This window comes from Capricornis sumatraensis, chromosome 22, assembly GCF_032405125.1.
Source record: "Capricornis sumatraensis isolate serow.1 chromosome 22, serow.2, whole genome shotgun sequence".
Classification (NCBI taxonomy): Eukaryota; Metazoa; Chordata; class Mammalia; order Artiodactyla; family Bovidae; genus Capricornis; species Capricornis sumatraensis.
In genome coordinates, this window is record NC_091090.1 from 48769964 (window position 1) to 48797890 (window position 27927).

General features: G+C 44.8%; 2 protein-coding genes across 4 annotated transcripts; both read right to left on the reverse strand.

Moving 5' to 3' along the window:
- Positions 1-6076: 6076 nt before the first annotated feature.
- Positions 6077-12785, reverse strand: TMEM14C (transmembrane protein 14C). Of its 2 annotated transcripts, none has more exons than XM_068960808.1 (6): positions 12714-12785; positions 11613-11670; positions 11225-11301; positions 10280-10381; positions 7473-7560; positions 6077-6579 (listed from the first exon to the last, which is right to left on the reverse strand). In XM_068960808.1, the coding sequence occupies exons 2-6, from the start codon at positions 11633-11635 to the stop codon at positions 6525-6527; spliced, it is 345 nt and encodes a 114-aa protein (XP_068816909.1). In that variant the 5' UTR covers positions 11636-11670; positions 12714-12785; the 3' UTR covers positions 6077-6524. The 2 variants fall into 2 exon arrangements, with proteins under 2 accessions (XP_068816909.1, XP_068816908.1); XM_068960807.1 differs by having other exon boundaries at positions 11613-11715; positions 12714-12783.
- A 3110-nt stretch (positions 12786-15895) lies between these two features.
- PAK1IP1 (PAK1 interacting protein 1) lies at positions 15896-27885 on the reverse strand. 2 transcript variants are annotated; one of them, XM_068960446.1, is made up of 10 exons: positions 27779-27885; positions 24922-25087; positions 22310-22430; positions 22163-22237; positions 21514-21566; positions 20683-20828; positions 20477-20574; positions 18175-18274; positions 17322-17442; positions 15896-17184 (listed from the first exon to the last, which is right to left on the reverse strand). In XM_068960446.1, exons 1-10 carry the CDS (start codon positions 27860-27862, stop codon positions 16982-16984), a joined length of 1167 nt encoding a protein of 388 aa, XP_068816547.1. In that variant the 5' UTR covers positions 27863-27885; the 3' UTR covers positions 15896-16981. The 2 variants fall into 2 exon arrangements, with proteins under 2 accessions (XP_068816547.1, XP_068816548.1); XM_068960447.1 differs by having other exon boundaries at positions 24922-25084; positions 27779-27884.
- Positions 27886-27927: the final 42 nt, after the last annotated feature.

Below are 27927 nucleotides of genomic sequence, written 5' to 3' on the forward strand. Positions count from 1 at the left end.
TGTTATTAAAGCCCACAGTTTACATGAGGGCTCAGGTTTTTGTGCTGTACATTCTGTGGGTTTGGACAACATGTACAATGACATTAACAACCAAAGTTGTAGAGTATCATAGAAAACAGTTTCACGTCCCCAGAAATCCCTAGTTCCACCCATTCCTTCCTCCCTGCAAACCTCTGGCAACCACTGATCTTTTCATTATCTCCAGTTTTCCTTTTTCCAGTCACGCAGTTGGAATTACGTACCATATAGCCTTTTCAGATTGCCTTCTCTTGCTCCATAATATCCATTTAAAGTCCCTCGCTCTTTTCTTGGCTTGGTATCTCATTTCTGTTTATTACTGAATAGTATTCCATTGTCTATAGGCCCATTGTATCATAGTTTATCCAGTCACCAGCTGAAGGACATCTGGCTGTTTCCAAAGTTTGGGCAATTATGAATAAAGCTGCTATAAACATTCATGTACACGTTTTTGTGTGGATGTCAGTTTTCACTTCACTTGAGTCACTGCTGGATCATACGGTAGAAGCATGTTTGATTCTGTAAGAATAAAACTCTTCCAAAGTGGCTCTACCCTTTTGCCTTCACACCAGCAGTGAATGAGAATTTCTGTTGCTCCACGTCCTCACCGTCTCTTGGTGTTGTCAGTGTTTTGGATTCTGGTGTTCTAGTAAGTGTGTAGTAGTATCTCGTTTTTAATTTGCAACTCCTAGAAGCACAAGCTGGAATCAAGATTGCCGGAAGAAATATCAATCACCTCAGATATGCAGATGACACCACCCTTATGGCAGAAAGTGAAGAGGAACTCAAAAGCCTCTTGATGAAAGTGAAAGAGGAGAGTGAAAAAGTTGGCTTAAAGCTCAACATTTAGAAAACGAAGATCATGGCATCTGGTCCCATCACTTCATGGGAAATAGATGGGGAAACAGTGGAAACAGTGTCAGACTATTTTTGGGGGGCTCCAAAATCACTGAAGATGGTGATTGCAGCCATGAAATTAAAAGATGCTTACTCCTTGGAAGAAAAGTTATGACCAACCTAGAGAGCAAATTAAAAAGCAGAGACATTACTTTGCCAACAAAGGTCCATCTAGTCAAGGCTATGGTTTTTCCAGTAGTCATGTATGGATGTGAGAGTTGGACTGTGAAGAAAGCTGAGTGCTGAAGAATTGATGCTTTTGAAGTGTGGTGTTGGAAAAGACTCTTGAGAGTCCCTTGGACTGCAAGGAGATCCAACCAGTCCATTCTGAAGGAGATCAGTCCTGGGTGTTCTTTGGAAGGAATGATGCTGAGGCTGCAACTCCAATACTCTGGCCACATCATGCAAAGAGTTGACTCATTGGAAAAGACCTTGATGCTGGGAGAGATTGGGGGCAGGAGGAGAAGGGGACGACAGAGGATGAGATGGCTGGATGGCATCACCGACTCAATGGACATGAGTTTGGGTGAACTCCGGGAGTTGGTGATGGACAGGGAGGCCTGGTGTGCTGCAATTCATCGGGTCACAAACAGTCGGACACGACTGAGCGACTGAACTGAACTGCTCCATATAAACTTCTAGTATCAGTTTGGCAGTATCTACAACATAACTGGGTTTTTAAAATTAGGACTGCAATGAACAAGCAATATGGGTCAAATTGGGAAGAACTGACATCTTGACACTCTTCAGCCTTCCTATTTATGTACAATAACTGTCACTCTAGTTACTTCTTTGACTTCTTTCATTAGATTGTCATTTTCCTCACAGATCTTATATGTATTTGTTGGATTTACACCCATTTACTTTAGTTCTACTATAATTTTTAATTTCAAATTTGAATTGTACATTGTTCTTTTACAAGGAAGCAAATGACTTTTTTATACTAATATTGTATCCTAATACCGGTTTTAATCACTTATAACATTAAATAATTAAATCCCGGACGTTCCCCTCCCCCCCCAGGAAAATTTCTTTGAAACTTTCTACATAATCATGTCATCTGCAAACAAAAATAGTTTTATTCTTCCTTCTCAATCTACAGCATACTATTAATTTCCTTTCTGTGTCTTAATGAACTAGCCAGGACTTCCAGTACAATGCTGAACAGAAGTGGTGACTGTGAACACCCTTGCCCTCATCCTGATCTTAGCAGGAAAACATTCAGTTCTGCCTTATTAAACAAGATGTTAACTGTAGGGTTTGTTTTCTTTTAATAGATTTTCTTGATTAAGTTGAAGATGTTCCTATATTTTCGAGAGTTTTATTATGAAGGGTGTTATATTCTGTCAAATGCTTTTTTTGCATCTACTGAGAATGACCACTGATCATAAGATTTTTGTTCTTTAGTCTGTTGATATGATAGATTACATTAATTGATTTTCAAATGCTTGAGACAGTTTTGTATACCTAGAATAAATCCCACTTGATCATGTTATGTAATTCTCTGTATATATTGTTGGTGAGTATTTCTACACCTACGTTCATGTATATATAGAGAGAAATAGAGACCAAAATTTTTCACTAGGTTTGAAAATTTTTTAAGTTAAATGTGAAAACAACATAAATATGTGAAGCAAAGATTAATATAAATACTAGAAAAAACTAACACAGAGTGGGAGGTTTTTCTTAGAAAACAGATCCAGAGGCCTTAAAAATAAGACATGAGTAACACAGCAAACAAAGTGTATCCAGCGTACATACTATATAGACTTTTGACCAATAAGGCAAAATACTAACATTCAACATGCACAAAAAGTGTACCTTATATTAGGCTACAAAGAAAATCTCAAATATAGAAATATGTAAACTACTTTTTTATACAGTAGAGCAATAGTAGAATAAAAAAGTATTACTTAAACATTATCCCTTAAAAATTCAAAAATATTGTTCTAAACACTTTGAAGTCAAAAGGGAAAATCAAATCTGAAATAAATACCCTTAGAAATGGACAATGACAGACCTCTGTGTTATAACTTGTAAAAGTCAGTCAAAACAGATTGCAAAGAAAAAACTATAAACTTGTTCCATTTATGAGAGAAACAGAACCACTGAAGACATGGTGAACTTGAGCATTCAGCTTAAGAAACTAGAAAGAGGAATAATAACTTTCAAAAGTAAAAAGGAATTAAGGTAAAAGGATAACATAATGTCCCAGGAGCAACAAGCACTATACAGCACCAGGTCTTGGCTTCCAATATACTGTCCAATAAAAGAAACCAGGCCTCCTTGGAGAAATGGCCGATTCTGGCGTTGGGGTGTGAAACATACGAGATGAGCCTGGAGCATCTTACAGTGCCGGGAAATAGTGAAGTCCTAGAAAAACAAAAAGCAAGCAAGCCAAAAAAGCCTACACTGACTGGCTGTATCAATAGGCCATGGGACAACTGAAAGAGCTCCCCATGTTCAAAACTGCAATAATCTGAACAAGAAAATCAATGGAGAAGTATTGGATTACAACCCAAACCAGAAAATAATCATACCTAAGCCCACACTGAACGAGTGGATGGCTGGATGGACATACAGACAGGGACGAGGAGACATCTTCCATGCAACCAAATTCCATGTAATTTTTACGTAGACACTCTGACCTCAAGCAGGCAGAGCACAACTCTCCATTTCTTAAGCAGGAAGCATGCAGAGTGACTTCAAGTACCACATGGGAAAGTGGGGGAAAAGGGAATAACTTCACCATGGAGAAGCCTGAGGAACACCACCTCAGCCAGGTGATCAGCGTCAGCATCAACAATAATGTGTGTATGTTCAAATATGTAACCTCCATCTGATGTGATGAAATCGACACTTTACCCTGTGATCTTCCTCCTAAAAAAAACCCAGATCCCAGTGTAATCACGAGAAAGACAGGAGACAAATCTCAACGGAAGCGCATTCTATACAACACCTGATCAGTACTCCTCAAAACTCGGTCACCAAAAGCAAGGAAAGTCAAAGGGATGGTCACAGCCATGAGGACTCCACATGGCAACTAAATGTAATATGCTATCCTAGATAAGATCATGGAACAGAAAATGGGTATTCATTCAAAAATAAGAAAAACTGAATAATGTACTAGTGATAATGTAGCAGTACTGGTTCATTAGTTGTTAACCAATGTATCATGCTAATGTACGATTTACTAATAGTAACAAAACTATAAAATATCCTGCGATACTCTTAATAGAAATGCAAAGAACTATGTGAATAAAACTCTAAAATGTTTTAAGACACTAAAAAAAATTTGAATTATATGAAGGGACATACAATGTCCTGGATTGGAGAGTAAATATTTTATATACAAACAGCTCATACATCTCAATATATTTAAAAAAAATTTTTTTTAACTGGAGATCTAAACAGACATTTTCCCAAAGACATACAGATGGCCAGCAGGCACACAGAAAGATGTTCATTGTTGCTAATTATTATAGAAATGCACATTGAAACTACGAGGGGTCACTTCACACCACTCAGAGTGGCCACTATCAAAAAGTCTATAAAGAACAAATGCTGGAGAGGGTGTGGAGAAACAGGAACGTCCTGCAGTGTTGGCGGGAATGTAAATTGGTGCAGCCACCATAGAGGACAGCGTGGAGGTTCCTTTAAAAACAGAGCTACCATATGATCCAAGGATCCTATTCCTGGAAAGGTATGCAGAGAAAACTGTAATCCAAAGACACACGCAACCCCAGTGTGCATAGCAGCACTATTTACAACAGCCAAGACAGAGACGCAACCCAAACGTCCAAAAGCAGACAAACGGATAAAGCCAGGTACATACACACAATGGAATTTTACTCAGCCATAAAAAGAATGAAATAATGCCACTGCAGCAACACGGATGGAGCCAGACTTCTATACTAAATGAAGTGAGAAAGACAAATATGCTATCACTTCTACGTGGAATCTAAAATATGATGCAAACGAACTTACCTATGAAATTGAGACTCAGAGACGCGCAACAGACTTGTGGTTTCCAAAGCGGGGGGCAGGTGGGAGGGATGGTGTGGGAGTCTGGGCTTAGTAGACGCAGGCTATTATATACAGAATGGATACACAAGCTCCTATTGTACAGCACAGGGAACTATATTCAATATTCGGTATAAACCATAATGGAAAAAAATATGAAAAAGAATCTATGTATATATATATGCATATATAATGGAATCACTCTGCTATACAACAGAAATTAATACATTGTAAATGAACTATACCTCAATAAAAAAAAAAAAAAAAAGCTATGGCAGACATGTCAAACACAAAAATGAGAAAAGTAAGGTTTCTTTCAACAAGCCAGTCCATAAAATTGATTCATAGGTGCCTGAATAACATAGAAGAAATCCAATCAACACCAATGAAGAGTTGAGTTAAGTAGCAAATGTATCCCCTCCCTTTTTTTGTAAAAGGGGAAAAGCAAAGTAAGGGGTACCAGAATGAGTTAACTCAATATTGAAAGAAAGTGAAAATGTGTAATCAGCTAACATGTCCTATGTAGAGACCAAAATAAGTAATTCCAGTTATAAACAGTTCTCTCAGGTTTTACATTTATAAATTAACTGCTGCTGCTAAGTTGCTTCAGTCGTGTCCGACTCTGTGCGACCCCAGACAGCAGCCCACCAGGCTCCCCCGTCCCTGAGATTCTCCAGGCAAGAACACTGGAGTGGGTTGCCATTTCCTTCTCCAATGAATGAAAGTGAAAAGTGAAAGTGAAGTCGATCAGTTGTGTCCGACTCCTAGCGACCCCATGGACTGCAGCCCACCAGGCCCCTCCTTCCATGGGATTTTCCAGGCAAGAGTACTGGAGTGGGTTGCCATTGCCTTCTCCAATAAATTAACTGGTTAACCACAATTTCATTTTTTCTTTTTGATTATGCAGTCCCACTAATCTTAGAAATCCAAGCCTAAATGCAATGTATAATCAAATAACTTTCCTTCCTTGGTTTTTAAATTATTCAAAATGGCTAATTCCTAAATAAAATATCAATAAAAACACTTTCATGTTCTTTTATCTTCTTTGTTATTCACATCTCATTCTAAAGAGCTGTTCTAGAGAGCTCTGGCAATGAAGACACTGCAGAAAATATCATTTACAGTAAACTTTATTTTAATTGATTTTATTGAACATAATTTCAAAGTAGGTCTGTGCTCTAAGATAAGCGAAAGAATAGATATCCTAAATCTCATTAAGAGATCCTTTTCACACTGTTCCTTGAGCAGCACATGGGGCTTGGAGGGCCCCAATGGTGACAGCCTAACATTCTATCCCTGGAGATGTTACCTAGAGATACACAAAGAACAGATAACACTGAAGTACAAGAATCCAACTGTATGATGGTACCACAGGAAGAAACTCTTGTGTTACACCTTTACCCATCTCTTTAGGGCTGTAATGATAACGACTGATTTTTTATCTCTGCAAAGTTCAGTGGTGTTTTTTGGTCTGTTTTTAAGAAAAATGTCAGAATACATGAAAATGCTGTACTTGTTTATCTTAATACATGAAAAAGAGTAGAAGTTTTAAAAATTCTTCATGAGTCCAAGCTGGGCCATGACTATTACTGATGGGGTTTACCCAAGGCACTGATTCCAAGTTTGACGACCATCAGCAAACTGTTCAAAGGAAACACACACACACAAAAAAATCAAGTAAAGAACAGCACAGACTATTTTTAAGGGACTAGAACTCAGCAGGTTCCCCACAAGTACGTGCCGAGGTGGTGCCAAGGCAGTGCCAGCGGAGATGGACTCCGACCCCTAGAGCTGCCAAAGGGAGAACACGCCAAGGGCAGTTCTGCGCTCAGGCTTTGAAATCACACACGGGAGTCAAAGTTCCTAACAGCTGCCAGCACTTCAAAGACAAGAAACCATGCTGCAGAGCCCACGGGCTCCCCCGCCACAGAGGTCGGCAACGCAGACCTCCAGCCTGCCAGCTGACATGGCTCTTGACCTTGGTCTACACCGAGTGTAAGACTTTACTCCTGACAGCATCCTGACTATGATTAAAGTCGGTGAGTAAGCTTCTTCTAAAGCAGAGTTTAAAAATTCTATCTTCAGGTTATCTTTATTAAAGACTGCATTTTAAGATCAACCTGGTTTGGATTTTACAATCAAAGTTAATTACAAAACAGGATTCGATCAGAATTTCCTTTTAGCGAAATTTTCAATAATAAAGGACACCAATACAACTGAGATACGCATGGACCCCAGGCTGCAAATCACAGCAGCGGGTGCAGCCACGGCTTCACAGTGAAGCCACCTCCCCTGCAGGGAGGAGCCAAGCGGGACCAGACCTCGGATGTGAGAGCACAACCGTTTCAGAAGTGAATGAGCATCCTCATCTCATTATGACATGAAATCAACTGTTTTTGCAGTCTTTCCTATTTGTGGATAAAGTCAATCATTTCAGGTGACGCTCAGCATCAGGTACACTGAAACAGGGACCCTTGTGAATGTCTACAGCATTTGGGACGCTGAACTAAAGCTAGCAATAGAGCAGAGAGTACCTGGCACCTGCAATCAGGCCTGCAGGCATGAATTTTCTAGAGTTGTAGAATCTCATTCCCATGATGCCAGCCAAGGTTCCAGATGTGACTGGTGGAAAGATAAAGAAGAGTCAAAGATCACTACATCTGATAGGTAAGAGGACGGAAAAGTGGCCAACTTCCCACCCATCTTTCAAAGGCTCAGACCCAATCTCATAATCGTCCTCCCCCGAGCTGGGAACCTCCACGCAGTCCACATTTAATGGGACCAAGTATTAACACCAACACTGGAAGCAAAGGCTCTCAGTGTCTGAGCCCAGCCTGCCTCAGCCTCACCTCCTAGCACTCTTCAGCCCTAATTCTCGTTCTCTCCTACACTGCTGTGGGGGTTTTTGTCCCCTACTCGTTGCCGATGCTGTTTGCCCTGTATGCTCTCAGGCTCTTCCCACTCCATGTTTTATTAATTCCTACCACCCGGCCTGCAGCAGGTGCCAGGGACACAATTGTCATCACAGAGATCTCTGCCCTAACAGTGCTTCAAGCTTGATGCGGCTGACTTGAAAGAACCACACAAACAAAAATTTAAAAGTACAGTCTATGCTGTCGTTTGAGTCATGAAGTCGTGTCCACCTCTTTTGTGACCCCGTGGACTGTAGCCCACCAGGCTCCCCTGTCCATGGGATTTCCCAGGCAAGAATACCGGAGTGGGTTGCCTCCAGGGGATCTTCCCAACCCAGGGAATGAGCCTGCGTCTCCTGCACTGGCAGGTGGATTCTTTGCCGCTGAGCCACCAGGGAAGCCCATAACCTGTGTCACAGGTGCAATGAATGCAATACAGATCATGTAACATCAGGGGTCCAGCCCATTCAGGGAGAAGGGCTTGCTGAGAGAGCGGAGACCAAGCCCTAATGTGAAGCGAGGTGGCTGATGAGCTAAGGGCAGGAATGCGGGTCCAGGCAGGGGGCCCGGCGGTGGGGGATGTGCTGGGGCACAGAAACCCACCAGAGCCAGGGAGAGGGCCACCCTCTGCAGAGCCCCGCGGGCCCAGGCAGGGACTGGGGTCTTCATCCCGGTGACGAGAAGGCATTAAAAGACACGAGCAGAGGGATACGCAAGCAGAGCTGCCGTCTGCAGCCGCAGCACAGGGAACCAACTGCAGGCTGCAGGGCACCCATGAAGAAGCTCCCTCGGGAATGCAGGCAACAAGACGCGGGCGACAGCGTCGGCGGCAGAGAAGGGGATGACTTGGGATGTGGGCTGGGGGTGGGGTTGACAGGACCTGCTGATGAAATGGACATGAAGATGGACGGGAAGAGAGCAAGGGAGACCCAAGTGGATGGAGCCTGAGAGAAGACCTGAAGCCAGGTCGGAGCTGACGCCTGGACATGCCTGGAAACTTCCACGCAGGGAAGCGGATACACACGAGCAAGCCTTGGCGGAGAGAGAAATCTGTGGGTGGTCTGTGTACTGGTGGTCATGTGAGGCCTGGGCTTCAATGATCTTGCCAAGTGCGAGAGTTTGAAGATAAAAAGAGCCAGGTTTTAAGAACCTTAGTATTTAATGGTCAAAAAAGATGAGTGGACAAAACAGAAAAGACAGACGAAAGAGAATGAGAAAATACAAAGAAAAAAACAAGAGAATGGAAAATGGCATGGCATACTGTGCTGAGAACAGCTAAAAGGTCAAAATAAAGGACTGAAAAACGTACACTGAATTTTGAAAGACAGAGGCTCCTGGCAGCCTTGAGGAGAGTTATTCTTGGACTGAGAGGAACAGAAGTGGAGGCCGAAGTGGGCTGAGAATGTGAGCTGAGGAAGTGAAGATGGGAGGGTGACGGATTTTTTTAAGAGAAGTTTCTGAAGAGGAAGAAGGGCAGCAACTGAAGAAAGAAGTGGGGTCAGGAAAGGTCCCTTTTCTGTTGTTTTTAAATGGGTGAGAGCTGAGCACGTGGGTGTGTTCCTGGCTGGCACCCACCCGAGGGGCTGGCATCATGGACAGGGGCCGAGCAGAGACCCGCAGCCTGGGAGGAGGGACGCACCTGGAGACCGGGCATTCGCTGGCGTGGAGGGGCGGCATCAGAAATGGGACTCGGGGATCTGAGGTGCTTGGGGGCAGAGCTGGGCGCCTCCTCGTCCCCCCATGCCGACACGGATGAAGGACTGGGTCTCCCTTGCTCCCCGCACAGCTGTGAGGACCAGAACTGCGCTCTCCTCGAGCAGTGCGGGGGTGGGGGTGGGGGGTGGAGGCAGCAGGGGGCCCACACGCCCCCACAGGGTGTCCAGCATGTGGGTGGGGCTCAGGAGAAACACCGCCAAGCCACTCAGATAAGACGGAACCTTCACCCCCACGCTCTCATGTCTGGGCTGCTCACAGGACACGGCAGCAGCCCGCAGCCACCTGCGGTCCCCAGCGAGAGCTACGGCTCCCCGAAGGCCGGGCCTCCGTCTCATACGCTTCGCTTACATCTAAAGGACGAATAAACACGACTTTCAAATGGGAAAAACCCAATACCGATACGGACCTCACCAGACACATAGTCCTTCAGCGATGCTCCAGCAGACAGTTCTCAGAGGGCAATCACGACGGTTAAGAGACATGTGCATGCCCTCTACATGTTTAAGGCTGACCTCACAGGGTCAACCTCCATTCGGGACGGAGGAAAACCTTTCCGCATCCTCTAGGTAAAAGATCAGCAGCAACAGGCCCAAACCCCCTCCTTTCAAACCTTCCCCAGGACTTGGCAGAAGTGGGAGAAGCATCTCAGTCTGAAGAACCTGCCATGTCCCACCAACCCAGGGACGCATCAGGGAAACGGTGAAACAACGTACCTAAGAAAAGCCAAACGTTCTTCGGATCCTGAGACAGCTGATAGGAACCCAGGCCAGCGAGACCACCGAAGAGGAGCCCGGCAGCCAGGGACGGAACACTGCCTGGAGGGAGGGACACACACACCTGCGTTCTCCTGGCAAACACTCATCTCTGCAGCAGAATCCCCCAGGCGCACCGCCTCCCTCTGCCTCGCCCCCAGCCCCGAGGAAATGGCAAAGGGAACGTCTCCCACTGCCGTTCAAGACCAAGGTGTCCTCAGGCAGAAGAATGTTTGGGGGAGACTGCTTTTTCTACTGGAGAAGTCAGGGCCATAACCACACCACCCCTCTCTCCTCTGACAGGCAGGGCAGCTCCAAAGGGGAAGAGGAGGCTCCTGGCAGGCTTGATTAGCCTTGAGAAGACTGGAACTGCCCAGGGTCACAACCTCAGGCTCAGCCCCAAAGGAAGGGGAAACAGGGTCAATGAGTTAAAAAAGGATTTGGAGAGTGGGTTCTGGTGTGCGTGCTGGTGGTAGGGAAGCAGGCAAGGAAGGCTCCTGGAAAACAGCCAGATTCACTGACACACCTGCGCCTGGCTTCATGCGGAGACCTCAAAATTGTTCACGTGAAGATGAGAGGCTTTCTCCCACTTAAAGAGCACAAATGGCCCTCTGGGGTCAAGGTTGATGTATGGCAGGTGATGATAATGACCATCTATTACCATCCCTAACCGGCATATTTAGATAAACAGGCAAAAACAAGTGACTGGACAAGAAGCCTGGTTTAGCTCAGCCAGATAACCTCGAAGCGAGTAAAGGAGCAGCTATGGGGCTGATGATAAGCAGGGTCTCCAAAGAAGAGGCTTAAACCAAACCTGACTCCAACAAGACTGTAGTCTGGGAGCACTGGGGACTTGTTCTTCACCAGGAACAAGATTTCAAGAGGTTAAATAACTGCAAACCATACCTGCTTTTGCATAGCCAATGATCCCGCCGGAAGCAACCAGTGCTGCATAGCCAAAGCCAAGCCAATGTAAAGGCACTCTGAAAACAGAACAGTAAGACATTGGTGCTAAATGTGTTCTAAAACACACGTAACCGTAGAATGGGATCAAAAAGGTCATCAACCCTATCACTGTAGAAATGCTTATAAATCCCAGAGAGGTTAGATGACCTGCTTAGGTCAGCAGCAGAGCTGGGACCTAAACACAAGTCCCTATGGGGGGGTGTAGAGTCCATCCTCCCATAACCCCAGCTGCCCTGCAGTCTTGGCTCAATGCCCTTTGCAGATGAGAAAAGAAACTCTGCATCTGAGAAGCTCCTGGCTATTCCATGCCCACCCACCAGGCACTTACAGCGGGCCGGAGTCCTTCGGCATTGTTCTCTTTCACTTTCTCCAAACCAGGCCTGTACCTGCAGAGGAGGGGCTGGATCAAAGGTGGTCAACAGCACAGCTCCCTAGCAGACAGGAAGAGATGGGTCAAGTTCCAGTTCCAGCCCTGGGGAGCTAAGAAGCAATGGCTCAACTTCTCTAAGACTCAGTTTCCTTCACTGTTTACCTATCCTGTGCAAACTTCCCATGACCAGGGCCGGCATCAAATGGGATAATACCTAAAAACTGCTTTGCACACAGTAACTGCTGAACAAACAGCAACCATTCTGGTAATAATCTAAGTTCTAATAACATAGGCCCAAGGGAAACTTCACTGACCAGCTCTGTACAGTTAACAAGCTAATCTTTTCATTATCTAACCAGGTTATAACTAAATTGTAAAATAAACACTTATGTGCCCTTAATTCAAGTATTTTAATTACCCTTTCTGGGGAGAGGGGTTACTGCTTTTCACCCCCGCCTAAAGAATTAGATTATTTCAATACTCAACATTTATAACACTTTCAGACAGTTAATTTTGCATCACTCAGTTACTGTTTCATGGGGGGCGAGAGGAAGGATAAAAAACAGAAAAGCCAAAAAAAAAAAAAAAAAAAAAAGGAAAAGCCCAAGCCGTAATTACGTAGAGTGGTACACCTCTGGCAAACTAGGGTGTAACTAATTTCTTAAAGAAATGCATTTGGTATACATTGGGGCTAAGCTTGAAAGCAACACACAGCTCTTCTGTTTAAACTATTGTCTATAAGGGTTAGGTGACTTGGAATCTTACCACCGTCATTAACTCGACGTAGCACTGCGTCGAGCATTGCACCCAGATTTCCAAAGAGATGGATAAAATCTCCAGGAAACTAATTAGCTAAATCAGTAAGCACCTGCCAAGAGCTCAGGGTTCCCGCAGAATTCACAACCCACTAGAAGGAGAGCAGAGGAAAGCAACCATCGCGCAGCCTAAAAGCCGCCGTCTGGATCCCGGGGAAGAGCAGGCGGCAGCAAAGCCTCTCATGTAATTTCTAAAAGTCAAAACCTGCGTAAAATAATAATAATAATTCCAAAGCACACGAACCTCCTTCCCGAACGTCCGCCCGCACAGGTCGACCAGGGCGTATTCGCCTCCGGGCGGGGAGTCGCAGTCCCGCCGGAAGTGTTGCGGCGCGTTTTCTGCGTCCCGGGGGCGGAGCTAGAGAAGTGGGGCGGGGTTTGAGACGTGGGGCGGGGCTAAAGGCCTGGAGTCGTCGCGCTCTTTGCGTCCCGGGGGCGTAGCGTGGGGCGGAGCTAGAGGCCTAGAGTCGCCGCGCTCCCTGCGCCCTGGGGGCGTGGCTTGCTGCTGACGGCCCGGCGCGTCCCCGAGGCAAGGAGAGTGGCCGAGAACGTGTGTCCCGAAAGCTGGACGCGGGCAGGGTCGTCCAGCACTTGTCCCAGATCCAAGACGGCCTGGCCAAAAGCCGGAAACCCAGGATTGGAGTCTAGTTTTGACAGAGGCCTGGCGAGCTGGGCCAGGCCTGCGTTGGAGGTCACCGATGGGGGAAAGAGCGTGTCAGAGACTGGATTCTGAAGGATGCCTTAATGGAGTGCTCCAGTCCTCGCCAGGTGTCAACCAGATGCAGGCCATCGGAGATGGTCCCTCTAGCCTGATCACCTAGTTTGCTACCATGAGAAGAGACTATTTTCTACCTGCAGAACATACGGTGGCCACAGGCTAGACAATCTGGCTCACTTCCCTTTAAGGAGTGAAGCTACTTGAAGAGTACTTGAAGAGGCTACTTGAAGACTGACTGTAGGTGAGTTAAATTTGCAAGTACCTCTGCAATGTCCCGCCAACGCACACACACAGATTAACTCCACACCTGCTTTTCTTACCTGCCCCACCATATTTTCAGCTGATGTAACACCAAAACGTAGGTGTCATCCTTGATGTTGCTTTCATCCCCTGCAAGTACATAACAAGAACAGATCATACATATACAAACCAGTGAAGACAAATTGCAGTGCACGGGTATCTTAAAAAAAAAAATGCACAAGGAGAGGGTTGTAAGCTTAGTTTTATTGGGGGCAAAATGAGGACCATAGCCCAGGAGACAGCCTCTCAGCTCTGCGCAGCTGCTCACTGAAGTGGGGGAAGCAGACAAGGGGGCGTCAGTATATGTGATTTTGGTGAAGTGGGTTGCAGTGCTCTCAAGCACACATTTTGACAGAATGTTGGTGTTAGTCAGGAGGAGCAGGTGTCTCTGTTAAGTGCTTTCATAGAAAAAAAAAAATTGGGCTCATAAACCACCTCCTGAAAAGTCTCCATCTAAAGGCCTGTTCTGCCAGTTTTTCCCAGAGTGCCTTATTCCTGATCTCTACCTAGAACTCCTCTCAGGGTCAGCAACTGCAGTGGCTAGGGACCTAATTCTTGTAGAGACAGATGGCAAGAGACCTTTTGGCAGCATACATTTTTTTTTAATCTTTTTTTCTTTTTTTTTTAGCATACATATTCTAAGAGAAAACTTTTCCACTCGCAGCAACACCTACCTTTCAGATATCAAAACTGAAGCCTGCATCTACCAGAGCTGACTTCAAACAGCCAAAGCTGATAGTGACCAAGACCTGAACAATTCCACTTAGGCCAGACCCTCACCAATTTAACAGAAGACTCTGCTGAAAAAATCGATAGGACTTGCTTTAACCAGCTGGGATGAAACTTAAACGAACTAAACCACCCACAACCCAGATAATCATGATGGTGTGATCACTCATCTAGAGCCAGACATCCTGGAATGTGAAGTCAAGTGGGCCTTAGGAAGCATCACTACTAACAAAGCTGGTGGAGGTGATGGAATTCCAGTGGAGCTATTTCAAATCCTGAAAGATGATGCTGTGAAAATGATGCACTCAATATGCCAGCAAATTTGGAAAACTCAGCAGTGGCCACAGGACTGGAAAAGGTCAGTTTTCGTGCCAATGCCAAAGAATGCTCAAACTACTGCATAGATTGCATTCATCTCACACGCTAGTAATGCTTAAAATTCTCCAAGCCAGGCTTCAGCAATACGTGAACTGTGAACTTCCAGATGTTCAAGCTGGTTTTAGAAAAGGCAGAGGAACGAGAGATCAAGTTGCCAGCATTCGCTGGATCATGGACAAAGCAAGAGAGTTCCAGAAAAACATTGATTTCTGCTTTATTGACTATGCCAAAGCCTTTGACTGTGTGGATCACAATAAACTGTGGAAAATTCTTCAAGGGATGGGAATACCAGACCACCTGACCTGCCTCTTGAGAAACCTGTATGCAGGTCAGGAAGAAACAGAACTGGACATGGAACAACAGACAGGTTCCAAATAGAAAAAGGAGTATGTCAAGGCTGTATATTGTCACCCTGCTTGTTTAACTTACATGCAGAGTACATCATGAGAAACACTGGGCTGGAGGAAGCACAAGCTGGAATCCAGATTGCAGGGAGAAATATCAATCACCTCAGATATGCAGATGACACCACCTTTATGGCAGAAAGTGAAGAACTAAAGAGCCTCTTGATGAAAGTGAAAGAGGAGAGTGAAAAAGTTGGCTTAAAGCTCAACATTCAGAATACTAAGATCATGGCATCTGGTCCCATCACTTCATGGCAAAGAGATGGGCAAACAATGGAAACAGTGGATGACTTTCTATTTTGGGGCTCCAAAATCACTGAAGATGGTGACTGCAGCCATGAAATTAAAAGATTACTCCTTGGAAGGAAAGTTATGACCAACCTAGACAGCATATTGAAAAGCAGGGATACTTTGCCAACAAAGGTCCGTCTAGTCAAGGCTATGGTTTTTCCAGTGGTCATGTATGGATGTGAGAGTTGAACTGTGAAGAAAGCTGAGTGCTGAAGAATTGATGCTTTTGAACTGTGGTGCTGGAGAAGACTCTTAAGAGGAGCTCCACCCAGTCCATCCTAAAGGAGATCAGTCCTGGGTGTTCACTGGAAGGACTGATGCTAAAGCTGAAACTCCAGTACTTTGGCCACCTGATATGAAGAGCTGACTCATTGGAAAAGACCCTGATGCTGGGAAAGATAGAGGGCAGGAGGAGACGGGGATGACAGAGGATGAGATGGTTGGATGGCATCACCAACTCAATGGACATGGGTTTGGGTGGACTCCGGGAGTTGGTGATGGACAGGGAGGCCTGGCATGCTGAGGTTCATGGGGTCGCAAAGAAATCGGACACAACTGAACAACTGAACTGAAACCACAGAGATTTAATTACCTACAGTCCTAGGCCCTGTTAGAGCTGTTTTTTGAAATAAGATACAAATAAGTAAGACATAATTTTAAGACTACTTTTGTTAGAAGATTAACTAAAGCCTACAGCCATATCATCCTGAACGCGCCCGATCTCATCTGATGATGGAAGCTAAGCAGGGTCAGGCCTGGTTAGTACTTGGATGGGAGATTAGCCAAGTGTTTGTTTTGTTTTTCTGATGGGCTGAAACAGATTTAAAATAAAGGAAATGTCATTTTCCTGTCTTAACATTTCCTTGTCATCGACTGGAAATAGAACAGTTTAATCAAGTTGGGCAGCCTCTCTTTAACCTTCTGTTCGGAGCCCTAAACTTCAGCATATGCATTATGGATACGTATTTTATTTATCTGAAGCTTTTAAGCTTGTCTTATCATACTTCCTGGTATGAATATCTTTTTATACCATTTGTTATCAAAATGAACAAAATCCTCATTAAAATTACTAGAACCACTTGAAGATGCCAAAGTAATGCAGGTTTTTCATTCTTCCCTCACTTAAACAGAAAATCTGAAAAATAACTCCTTTATCCACTTTGGTAAGAAATGTGTTCAGGATTTTATATTAAGCCACAATATTTTGAGAAAGATCTTTACTTGCTTTACACAGCAGTAAAAATTCTACATTACAGGTCACATGTGTGTGGGCTCAGTCATTATGTCATGTCCAACTCTTTTGTGAGCCCTCTGGACTGTGGTCCACCAGGCTCCTCTGTCCATGGGATTTCCCAGGCAAGAGTACTGGAGTGAATTGCCATTTCATTCGCCAGAGGATCTTCCCAACCCAGGGATCAGACCTCTGTCTCCTGCACTGGCAGACAGATTCTTTACCACTGAGCCACCTGGGAAGCCCCTATTACACATTAACATACTATATATCACCATGATATATAATTAATATTGCCTTTCAAAAAGTTTTACCACAGTTTTTTTTAAAAAACCTGAAAGTGATTTTTAAGCTGTATGTTTTCTTCAAAAGAAGAAATTCCAAGCTTTTACTTAGGAAAAAAAAAAAAGTATATTTGAAAAAAATTCCTTCTAGGAAAAATCTGGGATTCACGGCATCATTCATATTTTCTTCTTTTTTCTCTTTTTTTCCGACATTTCCACTGTTTTTCTCTTCTTGGCTGATGCCAGGCTGTTTCCCCTTGTTGGCTTATTACTGTCACCAGTTAAACTACATTTCTCTGCGTCTGGTTTTGGCTGTTTTTCTTCCTCCTGGACTGCATGGGCAGATTCCTCTTTGTTGCGTCTGGACTGTTCTTTACTTACTAAAACATAAGAGACAGTGTGTTTAAAGGCTGTTTTTCCCTCAAAAGTAAAATAAGTTGACAATAAAATGAAGTTATCTAGCACTGCTCCACCTCAAGAGATAGCTTAAATTTTTTAAAAGATCAGTTTCACTTACCAGGAGCAGGCTCGGCGGCAGCAGCTGGGCTTTCTTTTGTGTCTGTCCTGTCCAGCCACACCCCAAGACACGTCAGCCTGGCATTCGTGTTTATTTCACACAATAGAGATGGGGAAACTTTCTATAATGTGAGAAAGAAAATGTGAGATAACATAAAGGAATTTTAAATAATTATGTTTCCATAATCAAGTTACCTTAATTAAAAACTTACACAGCATTTTCTTGAGTATAAAAGGAATGTTGTTTAGAAAATACTTGTGACTTTGACTAGGGATTGGTTTGATGATGTCCACCAATTTCTAAGAAGCACTTCACTAAGGAAAGGTGCTGTTTGATCTTGTTCAGTTCCAGGTTTTAACAAAGAACCTTGCACAAACTAGGTACTCAACAAACCACACTCAGAGACTGTTTTCTAAGAGAATAAACCAAGACTCTCTAAGAGGGAGACTACCAGAGAATTTAAATGTGTAATTATTTGGTTCAAAACTATTGTTAATTCTACAATTGATAGAAAGTTCCCATTTTTTTTCTAGCAACAGCAGGATTTTTATCTAACAGAAGGTTATAGAGAAGATCATCGATACACAGAAGAGAAAAATATGCTGTTTCTCTGACTGAATGAGCAGGCGTTCTGGGATCCAGCCAGTTCAGACTCACCAATACCAACCCCCAGGGAAGCACTACGGAACCCTAATTTTAAAACCATGAATATCAATCATGCCTTGAAGAAATGTTAAACATGTAAAAGATCTGTGCCCAGTGAACCTTTAAGAAAATCCACCTCTCTTAACTCCAAGTCATACTGACAGTAAGACCTGCATTTGGTTTATTTATATTGTGTTGAGACACTGACCTTGTCCTGCTTAAGCTTCCACATTTTGATGAAACCATCGCTCGATGCTGTAACAAGAACATGATGCTCTGGAGTTTCAAAACTGAACATGTCTTTTACCCTAGGACAAAAGCAGTGACACCGTTAAAGAGCCTTTCCTACAGACAGTATGATGCTGCTAGAAAACTTCAGGCACAGTCTCAAGACTTTTCCAGGCTTTAGGTGTTTCCAAACTGCTCAACAAACAGTGCCAGAAGTTTAACATGCCTCACAATCCCATCAGTTGGCTGAGTCATTTTCAGGGTCTAAATTCCAAGATAGAATTGACTGTCAACCATACCTTAAGAAGGACTTGAAAAGATGATAGACAACTATAAATAATCAGATTATCAGGAATAAAAGGAATTATCAGGAATTAAAGGAAATAAACATATTCAAACCCCTTCCACCTCAGGAAACTATATTGAGAGAGAGACAGAGGTGACTGAGGCCTCCTCCCCTTGTCCTCAGGGCCTATGACCCACCTTCTGAGCTACTATCATTTTCCTTCTGGATTATGGAGTAAATTTACTGGCGTCTGGGCTTCCATTTTTGCCCCCTTACAACTTTTTAAAAAATCAAACTATGTTATTCCCAGGTTTAAAATTCTACAGAGGTAGGTTCGGTTTCAAAACACCACAAGAGGGAGGAAGTGGCTGGGACATAGAAAACTCAACCCCTGCAAAGGCACTCAAACTCGTTCCCACAACACGCCGGGCCCGGCACCGTCGGGCTCCCTCTGACCCAGTGACAGTCTTCTATCTGTTCCTAAAATACACCAAGCTCTTTTATCCCTCAGGGCCACTGTGCCTGCAATTCTCTCCCTTTTAGAAATAGCTCCTTTATCCCGAAGGTCTCATTCCCTCTTCCCTGATCATCCCATCCAAATAAGTTACCTGTGTCATTCCCAAACCGTAATATCTATTTCCTTCCTGTTAGGATTACCTGAGTTCTTGTTTATCCTATTTGTTGCCCCCCAATAAGATAAGAGCCAGGAGAGTGCAAGCTCCTGCTGCAGTTTTTCATTATGGCTGCTCAGCGAATACTTGTTAAACGAACAACCAAATATCTATGAAGAGCTATATGGCCTTGAAGAACAGGCTCCCTTCCCCAAAACTAGGCAGGTAGAAACAAGGGCCTGTCTAGTGAGTGCAGTATTGTATTTGTAAAGAGAGATTTCTTAAAGCTAAACTATGATATAGAAAATGAAAACTAAGAGTTGTTTGGGACTTCCTTGGTGATCCCGTGGCTAAGGCTCCACGCTCCCAATGCTGCTGCTGCTGCTAAGTCACTTCAGTTGTGTCCGACTCTGTGCGACCCCATAGACAGCAGCCCACCAGGCTCCGCTGTCCCTGGGATTCTCCAGGCAAGAACCCTGGAGTAGGTTGCCATTTCCTTCTCCAATGTATGAAAGTGAAAAGTGAAAGTGAAGTCGCTCAGTCGTGTCTGACTCTTCACAACCCCATGGACTGCAGCCCACCAGGCTCCTCCTTCCATGGGATTTTCCAGGCAAGAGTACTGGAGTGGGTTGCCATTGCGTTCTCCGATGCTCCCAACGCAGGGGACCCAGATTCGACCTACATCCCACATGCCACAGCGTGCTGCAACTAAGACTCTGTGCAGCCAAATAAATAAGCATTTTTAAAGAATAAATAAGAGTTGTTTGAAACATAAAAGAATATGCAAATAAAACACATTACATGATCACCATTTTACAAAATTACAGCAGAAAAAGCAGAAGCAGTCAGATAGAACTGGGTTGGTTCCCTTCTCTATCACCTAACAGGGTGGCAACCTTGGTCCGGTTATTAACCATTGACCCTGAGACTCACATCTGCCTTTAGAGATATAGTGAGCGGTAACGGAGATGGACGCAAGACAGAGGTCAACATGTCATTTATTTCTCCTGCAGGAAAAGCAGAGTGTAGGAAGAGGCCAGTGGACAGGCAAACAGAGGAAAAAAAGACAAGAGTGGTTGGGGCAGAGCTAATTTTTTTTTCCCACTCAAGTATGAATTGAGGGTTCCAGGCCGCAAGTGTAATGAAATTATTGAGAAAATAAGTCTGTTGTGCCAATGACTAATCCTGGTGACAACTTCACCACTTTGCATCACTATGGCCAAGACAACTTTCCCACCATCCTCTTGAAAAAGAATCAGTTCTGTAGATATGTCTATTTCTGTAGTCATTCACAAAAAAGTCTGCCTTGTGAAGCTACTGCCCTTATAAGAGACCCTCCACATACAAGCCCACAGAGATTAGTGTGTGAAAAACAAAAAAAGTACCTGTTTTCATGAGCTTTAAACTCAGAGAGGCATGTTAGGGAATCACAGTCAAAAAACCTTACAACCTCTTCATCTCCAGCCACTGCGAGGACAGATTCCTAACAGAGGGAAAAAAAAAAAACACACATTAACAGCCAGAATGTCATCAACAATTCTGACCATCACCATATACACTCAACTCCCACCACTGACTTCCGATCACTCACTGAAAGAAACGCAACAGAAGATACTCTCCTCGCATTTGTGATGGTGCCACTGACGGACGCAGTGTCGAGCTGATAGACATCTATTCTGTTCAGTATGACAACTACGTACTTCTCTCCTTTTGGCGACCATTCCACTATGTGAGCGTCTGTAAGTTACAAGAACAAAGCTGTTGTATTTCATAGATAAAAAAAGAAACTGATCGGGGGTCATAAAAAAATAGCAAATATGTACACTGTGCACTTTCACACCCATTATCCCATTAAACCTTCACAGCAAACTTATGATGCATATTTTTATGAGTTAGATTTTCGACAAGGAACTGGTTTGAAGAATAATTAAGGTCATACAGTTCATAGGTGGCAGAGCCATGCCAAAAATCCCAATAGAAAGAGGAGGGAAAAAAAGTGACCTAAGGCCTATGCTCTCAGAGAGAGCCACCACCATGTAAGGAAATAACTGTAGGTGTGTGGAAACGAGAACTTGTGTGTATACACATTCACAGCCTATCAAATTTTCAAATGTTTTTAAACAAAAACACTCACTTTGGGCTTCCCTGATGGCTCAGTGGTAAAGAATCCACCTGCCAATTCAGGAGACATGGGTTCGATCCCTGATCTGGGAAAATCTCACAAGTCTCGGAGCAACGAAGCCTGTGCACCTCAGTTATCGAGCCCTCATGCCTTAGAACCTACGCTCCACAACAAGAGAAGCCCGCACGCCGCAACAGAAGAGCAGCCTCCAATCGCTGCAACTAGAGAAAAAGCCCTTGCGATACGAAGATCCAGCACAGCCAAAAATGAAATAAAAAAAAAAGTCAAAGAAACACTCACTTTGTTTTATGTTTTTTATGAATGCCGATCTTCCTTCCACGAGATTCCATGTTCTGCAAAACAGGAAGCTCATTTACCACATGATCACTGACTGACCACGTGTAAAGCTAAGTTTAATGAAGACACAAATGATCATTTACTACTTGGCCATTCAGAAGAACTACCTTCTTTCTTATGGCAATGCCCGAAATATTTCTTATTAAGCAAGATTAAAATTCGCTCTGTTCCCACAGTCCTTTCCTCTGCTGAGTTCACTATATTTTCAAAAGGCTTCACTCCGAAAATACTTCTTTATGTAAGACCCTCTCTACTCCACAGCTGACGACTGCAATGCAGCATGTGTGTTTGAATTTAGAGCTTTTCATTTCCCCCCTTTCCTTATGAAAAGGCTCATAAGCGTTCAGCTTTACCCTCGTGTCTGACAATGGCAGACAGTATAGAAACAGTACCAACACCAACTTCCCTGGTGGCACAGATGGTAAAGAATCTGTGTGCAATGCAGGAGACTTGGGTTGGGAAGATCCTCTGGAGAAGGGAAAGGCCACCCACTCCAGTACTCACTCCAGTACTCCCACAGGACAGCTACTCCAGGGGGTGGGCTCTTAATTTTACAGCTTAGTAAAGGTGCTCCTGGGCCTTCATGACTCACCTCAGTGTCTTATCTGTACCCACAGACAGGGCCAACTTGCCAGATGGGTGAATGGAAAGGAAGGTCACGTGTCCTCTAAAAGGAAACCGACAGTTAGCCCCCAGCTTGACTGGCACCTGGAGAACACTGAGGGCAGGTGGGACTCACTTGTGAGCTCTGATCGCCTTCAGGCACTCCCATCTCCTCACATCCCAGACACAGATGAGGCCGTCCTCGGCCCCGCTGATCAAGTGCCTGTTGCCATGGAACTTCAGGCAAGTGATCGTGCCTGTAGGAAAACCAAGCCCGACAGTCTCTGTTACGTGTACTCATGTCTACAGCTGTAGTGCCAAGCCAGCCTTTCGTGACTGAATGAGTGTGGCTATATTCCAGTAAACCTGCATTTACAGAATCAGGCCATCAGCCCAGATTTGGCCTGCAAACTGCTGACTCCTCTGGCTGCAAAGTCTAAATATTTATATTTTGTCCTTTTCAGAATACAGCATGAATCCCTGGGTCAGTGCTGTCTCTGCACAAATCCGGGTCAATTCTTCACATGGCCCTTTATACTGAAAGTCAAAGATCTGTGAGGAATCACTGTGCACACACCCCCTCTAAAAACCAAGAAAAATATGTGGGCCTATGTACTGCTCACAGTGGGAGACTCTAGCCATGTCTACTCACGTCTTCCTCCTTCACTGTTGTCTTAGTTCTTATTTTGGAAATGTTGCTTTCCCACATTTTCTACTACTTCTGCCCACGATTCTACCTGTTACCTGGAAAAGAGCTTATGTACTACCAGCCGTTTGCAAACAGCACTTGTACAAGAAATGAAGGAAACCAAGAATCCTGCTTCATTCGTCCCCTATCTAAACTCTTCCCAGGTCAAACCCTTTCTTGAGGTTGAACACCTGTGCAAACCAGGTACAGACCAGACTTGTTCAGCTTATGTCTCCAAGCCCAAGGGACGGAGAAGCCTTCCTTGTACAAACTGGGACTAGGAGACAGAGGAAAAGGAATGCACACTGAAGTCACCCAAAGCTGAGCTGCTTCCGAAAAGCAAGACACTTGTCAAAGTGGCTAAGGGCTATCCCACAGGGCACTCGAGGACACTGATCACTCCAAATTTCTGCTACGAACAAACAGCAGACTCTCGGCTGGCGAGAACCTCTGAAATAGATGAAAGGTTGTGTAAAAAATGGGGTATTTGTCTTATCTGCTTTTGTTGCAGAAAATTACTTTCCTTGGGCAAGTTTTTCCAAACTGAGCACCTGAGTAAGAGGCTCTACTGTCCTGTGTTCTTCCTTCCCCTTCCTCTCCTGGAGCACACGTGAACCCCCTCCCTCCCTGCTGCCTGGGAAAACGCAGTGACAACAGCACATGGTGCCCAACACTAGGGGCTTCCCTGGTGGCTCAGCTGGCAAAGAGTCCACCTGGAGTGTGGGACACCTGGGGTCAATCCCTGGGTTGGGGAGATCCCCTGGAGAAGGGAAAGTTACCCACTCCTGTATTCTGGCCTGGAGAATTCCTCGGACTATACAGTCCATGGGGTCGCAGAGAGTTGGACACGACTGGGCGACTTTCACTTTCACTTCACTGGGGAATGAACCACCTGTTGGGTCTGTCTGTCCCTCGATCCTGCTGCTATCCTGCTCGAATTCACCATCAATGTGAAACCCCAGCTGTGACCAGGGGATCACTCCCCCGACCTCCTCCACTCCAGTCCCTCACATGGCTATCCCCTGGAGCTTTTCCACAGTAAGTCTCCAGCTTTAAGAATCTATCCCCTGACCACAACCTCTCACCGTTCCAGCCCTTCCCGGCCTTCCTCCACTCACACTCGCCTGCTTTATGTTCGGAGATCTGCGGATTCTTGATACCCTACTCTCTCTAGGCCAACAACCTATTCTTTCTCCAAATCCTCTGTTCCCATGTAAATCAATCCTTCTCTCGCACACTCCAAGTAACTTTCCTTTGTCTACAGAACTGTGTGTAGCCTACTGCAAACAGATGTCCATCGACAGCTTCCAACTCCAGCAGGCAGGCTCTCTGCTGTTTCTCGGAGTCTCTCCCATCCTCACACTGCCAGCACTTTCCTCAGGCCTGCACTGCTCTCTGCCCCCATTCAATCCCGACCTCCTCCACTCGAGGCCCCCTAGGATCTGACCCCACTACCCCTCCAGTCACCGCAACCTCCGTGTCGACCTTCTCAGAACACCGAGCGCCTTACACGTCCCCAGGCACACGTGGTCACAAAAGCACAGGCTGCAGCTGCAGGCTCAGGTTCTCAGCGTTTGCGGCCGCGGGCAGTCCTGTGACACCTCTGAGCCTAGGCATCCTCTTCTCTGAGCCACAGCTGGCCTCTCCTGGCACAGCGCTGGGCACCTGGCCTTCCCAGCACAGAGCTGGGCACCTGGCCTTCCCCCAGAGGCAGCTTCTCCCGTGGCGCTGCCACCGGTGCCCCTCGCACAGCCTGCCCTGCCCTGAGCATCCTTTTCTCCACCTTGCCAGTGTCACCTACCCAACTGACCTCTTCTTATAAAACAGTTCATTTTAATGTCATTTTAAGGAAGCTTTCAGTGAAACTTGCTTCCTCCTTCAGCCCCACTAGACAGTAAAGTGCTTCCATTCTGGCCCAATGAATAACGTAAGAATAACTTCTGTATTTCCTAGCACAGAATCTGCTCCTATGAGACACCCACATGAATTGTTCAGCTGAAGTCGAACCGTAAAGTAATAATGCCTCAACACTGTTATCTGAAAGGACACGATTTTCTTACCATTGTGATGCATGAGCGCCCCATGGTCGACTTTCTTTTTCATGTCATAAATGTGAATGGTTTCATCTTTGCTCCCAGTGACTACAAAGCGGCTGTTGACAGCCACCGCTGACAAGGAGGCAGTGTGGGCGTGGTGGGTGAAGTCGGCCACGGGAGCCCATCTCTGCTGAAGGGGAAAGCACACAGTCAGTGAGCGCCACGGTCACAGCACAGCTCCCTACAGAGAGGCAAGCGGCTTCACGATCCATGAAAACCGAATGGATTCCATGAACGGAGAAAAGCCAGGACAGATTCACAGAACTGAATAAAGAAGGGACAGTAAGGGAACGGCCAGGCAACACTGAGCACCGTGACTTTAAAACAATTACGGAGACTGGACTGGGGCTTCCCAAGTGACTCAGCAGTGAAGAATCCACCTGCCAATGCAGGAGATGTGGGTTTAATCCCTGGGTTGGGAAGATCTCCTGGAGGAGTAAATAGCAATCCATTCCAGTGTTCTTGCCTAGGAAATCCACGGACAGAGGAGCCTGTCAGGCTACAATCCATGGGGGCACAAAAAGTAAGAAACGACTGAGTGACTGAGCACATTTATGGGCGGAGATTGGGCTACAGGGACTTTAAAATCTCATCCAATCCCTTAACTCCTCGGCAGGTTTACTTATCCGTGAGCCACCATACCATTCATTCACTCAAATGTCCAAATTTTGATTTGAATTTATTCACTCAAACACTGAAAGACTATTACGTGCTTGGCACCATCTGACACAGTGAACGAAATATACAGAGCAGTGAACAAGAGAAACAAAAGCACACATTCCAATGGAGCGTCATTCTGTAGGAGTGACAAGACAGTATGACATCATACAGAGCAGGTATCTATATAATGACAAGACCAATAAAGAAAAATAAATAGCATTTGCATTAATACCAATGCAAGCTCTGGAGAATGACCAATAATGAGGTCTCAAGACCTCTACGCTTGCTGCGATGTAACTCTCAGATTGAACAAATGTGATTTGCTCAGTGCAAAGAATGACTGCTGAGTACACACACATATCCTGCCCCATTAAAGGAGATGCATCATGAAGTATTAGCAAAACGAATAAACCAAGGAAGAAATAAATTCACCAAACTTGTTCGAATACACTTAGAAAGTGTTATAAATTAATTCCTAAAAACCAATAGTAATAGTCCTTCTGTCAATCAGGACAGAGCAGTCCTCTTTTGAGTAAAGGTGCAACATTCCTGAGGGGCTGCTGTGGCCATAAATCAGAGAATAACCTTTATCTGTACATCTTACAGAAGGAACATTTATCATTGGGGCTACTGCTTGAATAGCTTTAGAGGCAGTACTAGGTTAATAGTTAAGAGCTTTGAGTGAGAGCGGAGGGAGGCTCAAGAGAGAAGGGATATTCATGTGACTATGGCTGACTTGCGGTCTTGTAGGGCAGGATCCAACACAACGATGTACAGCAATCTTCCTCCAATTAAAAAATAAAAAAAATACAAAAAAAAAGAGCTTCAAGCATCGGAGACAGCTTGAAAGGTGAGTCCCAGGTCAACCAATTATTAGCTCAGTGGCCTTGAACAAGCAGCTTAACCTATCTCAACTTCCCGATTCTCATCTGTAAAAGGGGGCCAAGTGCATCTGCCTCGGAGGGTGACTATGAGTCTGCAACATGGAAAGCACCGTTATTATGAACAATAACACCATCAGTAGCGTCATCTTCTGAGTATTCAGAACACGTCACCTTTCAACCAGAGTCAGATGAATAACCAGAGTACACAACAAAATAAACAAAAGCAATTTAACTAAGTTACATACTTCCAATTTTCTGGTTAATTCAAAACTGACACCACAACATTTTCATAAAGAAGTATTCAATAATTTCTAGGAAATTATCTAAGGAATTCCTTTAGAGGGAAAACACAGTACTGGGCTAAAAATTAGATCTTGTTTCTAGTAAGAAATTTCTGAGTATTTCCTAACTACCTGAGTACTCCGAATTTACTTAACTTTTATATTCCTACACGTAGTAAAATACTTAACGTTTTTGGTGTTGTTGAGTCGCGTCAGACTCTTTGCAACCCCCTTATCTGTAACAGGACAAGCTCCATGGGGCTCTGTAGGCAAGAATACTGGAGTGGGTGGCCATTTCCTTCTCCAGCGGATCTTCCTGCACAAGAGACTGAACTCTCTTCCCCTGCACTGGCAGGAGCATTCTCTATCACTGAGCCACCAGAGAAGCCCACAATACTTATCACACTTTGTTGTAACCTTTTCTCTATGTTATTTGCCTTCCTCATCATCTCCCCACGTGGTTAAGCTTTCCAATGCAGAATCCATACCTATGGCTTCTTCGCACCTTCACTGCAAGTAATGGTCCCCACTGGAAGGGCCCAATAGTTAACTGGTGTCGTTTTACCAACGAAGCGTTTACCTGAATCCAGCGCGAATAGTTTGCTAAAATTCCAGGACAAAAACTCAGGGAAAGAACGAACTGTTCTTTCAACTTGATGGGAACGACCCTTAAATTCATAATCGACGGCCCATAGGCCCGTTTGCAGAAACTCAAACTTGCTTTGTGCACCGTAGTCAGAATGCTCACTACAAAACCCACATACCACGTCTTACTAAATGCCTCCTCCATGCTTCAAAAGGCTAAGTGTATTCTAAGTATATGTGCTAAGCATATTCTATATGTATACTCTAAGTATACTCTTGATTTCATTCATCGATGAACCCCTAACACAGCAGTGTGTTCCTCTGAGGTGCTGTTTACCTAGGCCGCTGGGAACCAGGCCTGACGCCCCGCCGCCCCACCACCCCGCGGTCCCTGCGCGCGCGGGCTCTCACCTCTCGGTGGCCGTCCGCCTCGGGCTCAGGGTGTACAGCGAATCCAAAAAGGACCTGCTCGTAGCATCCAGCAACCACCTCCATCCAGCGGCTCACGCGTCTCCTCCTCAGCAAACCTGGCGCGGCGCAGAGCAGAAGTGACGAAAGCG

Excerpts from the sequence above, each read along its gene's own strand:
- TMEM14C (XM_068960808.1), bottom strand. The coding sequence starts at position 11,635 with ATGCCGAAGGACTCCGGCCCGCT. Across the intron at positions 11,302-11,612 it reads CCGAAGGACTCCGGCCCGCT|AGTGCCTTTACATTGGCTTG; the intron begins GTAAGTGCCTGG and ends TTCTGTTTTCAG. Across the intron at positions 7,561-10,279 it reads GAACGTTTGGCTTTTCTTAG|TCACATCTGGAACCTTGGCT; the intron begins GTACGTTGTTTC and ends TCTTTCCACCAG.
- PAK1IP1 (XM_068960446.1), bottom strand. The coding sequence starts at position 27,862 with ATGGAGGTGGTTGCTGGATGCTACGAGCAGGTCCTTTTTGGATTCGCT. Across the intron at positions 22,431-24,921 it reads GGCGCTCATGCATCACAATG|GCACGATCACTTGCCTGAAG; the intron begins GTAAGAAAATCG and ends GTTTTCCTACAG. Across the intron at positions 17,185-17,321 it reads TGCCGCCGAGCCTGCTCCTG|TAAGTAAAGAACAGTCCAGA; the intron begins GTAAGTGAAACT and ends CTTATGTTTTAG.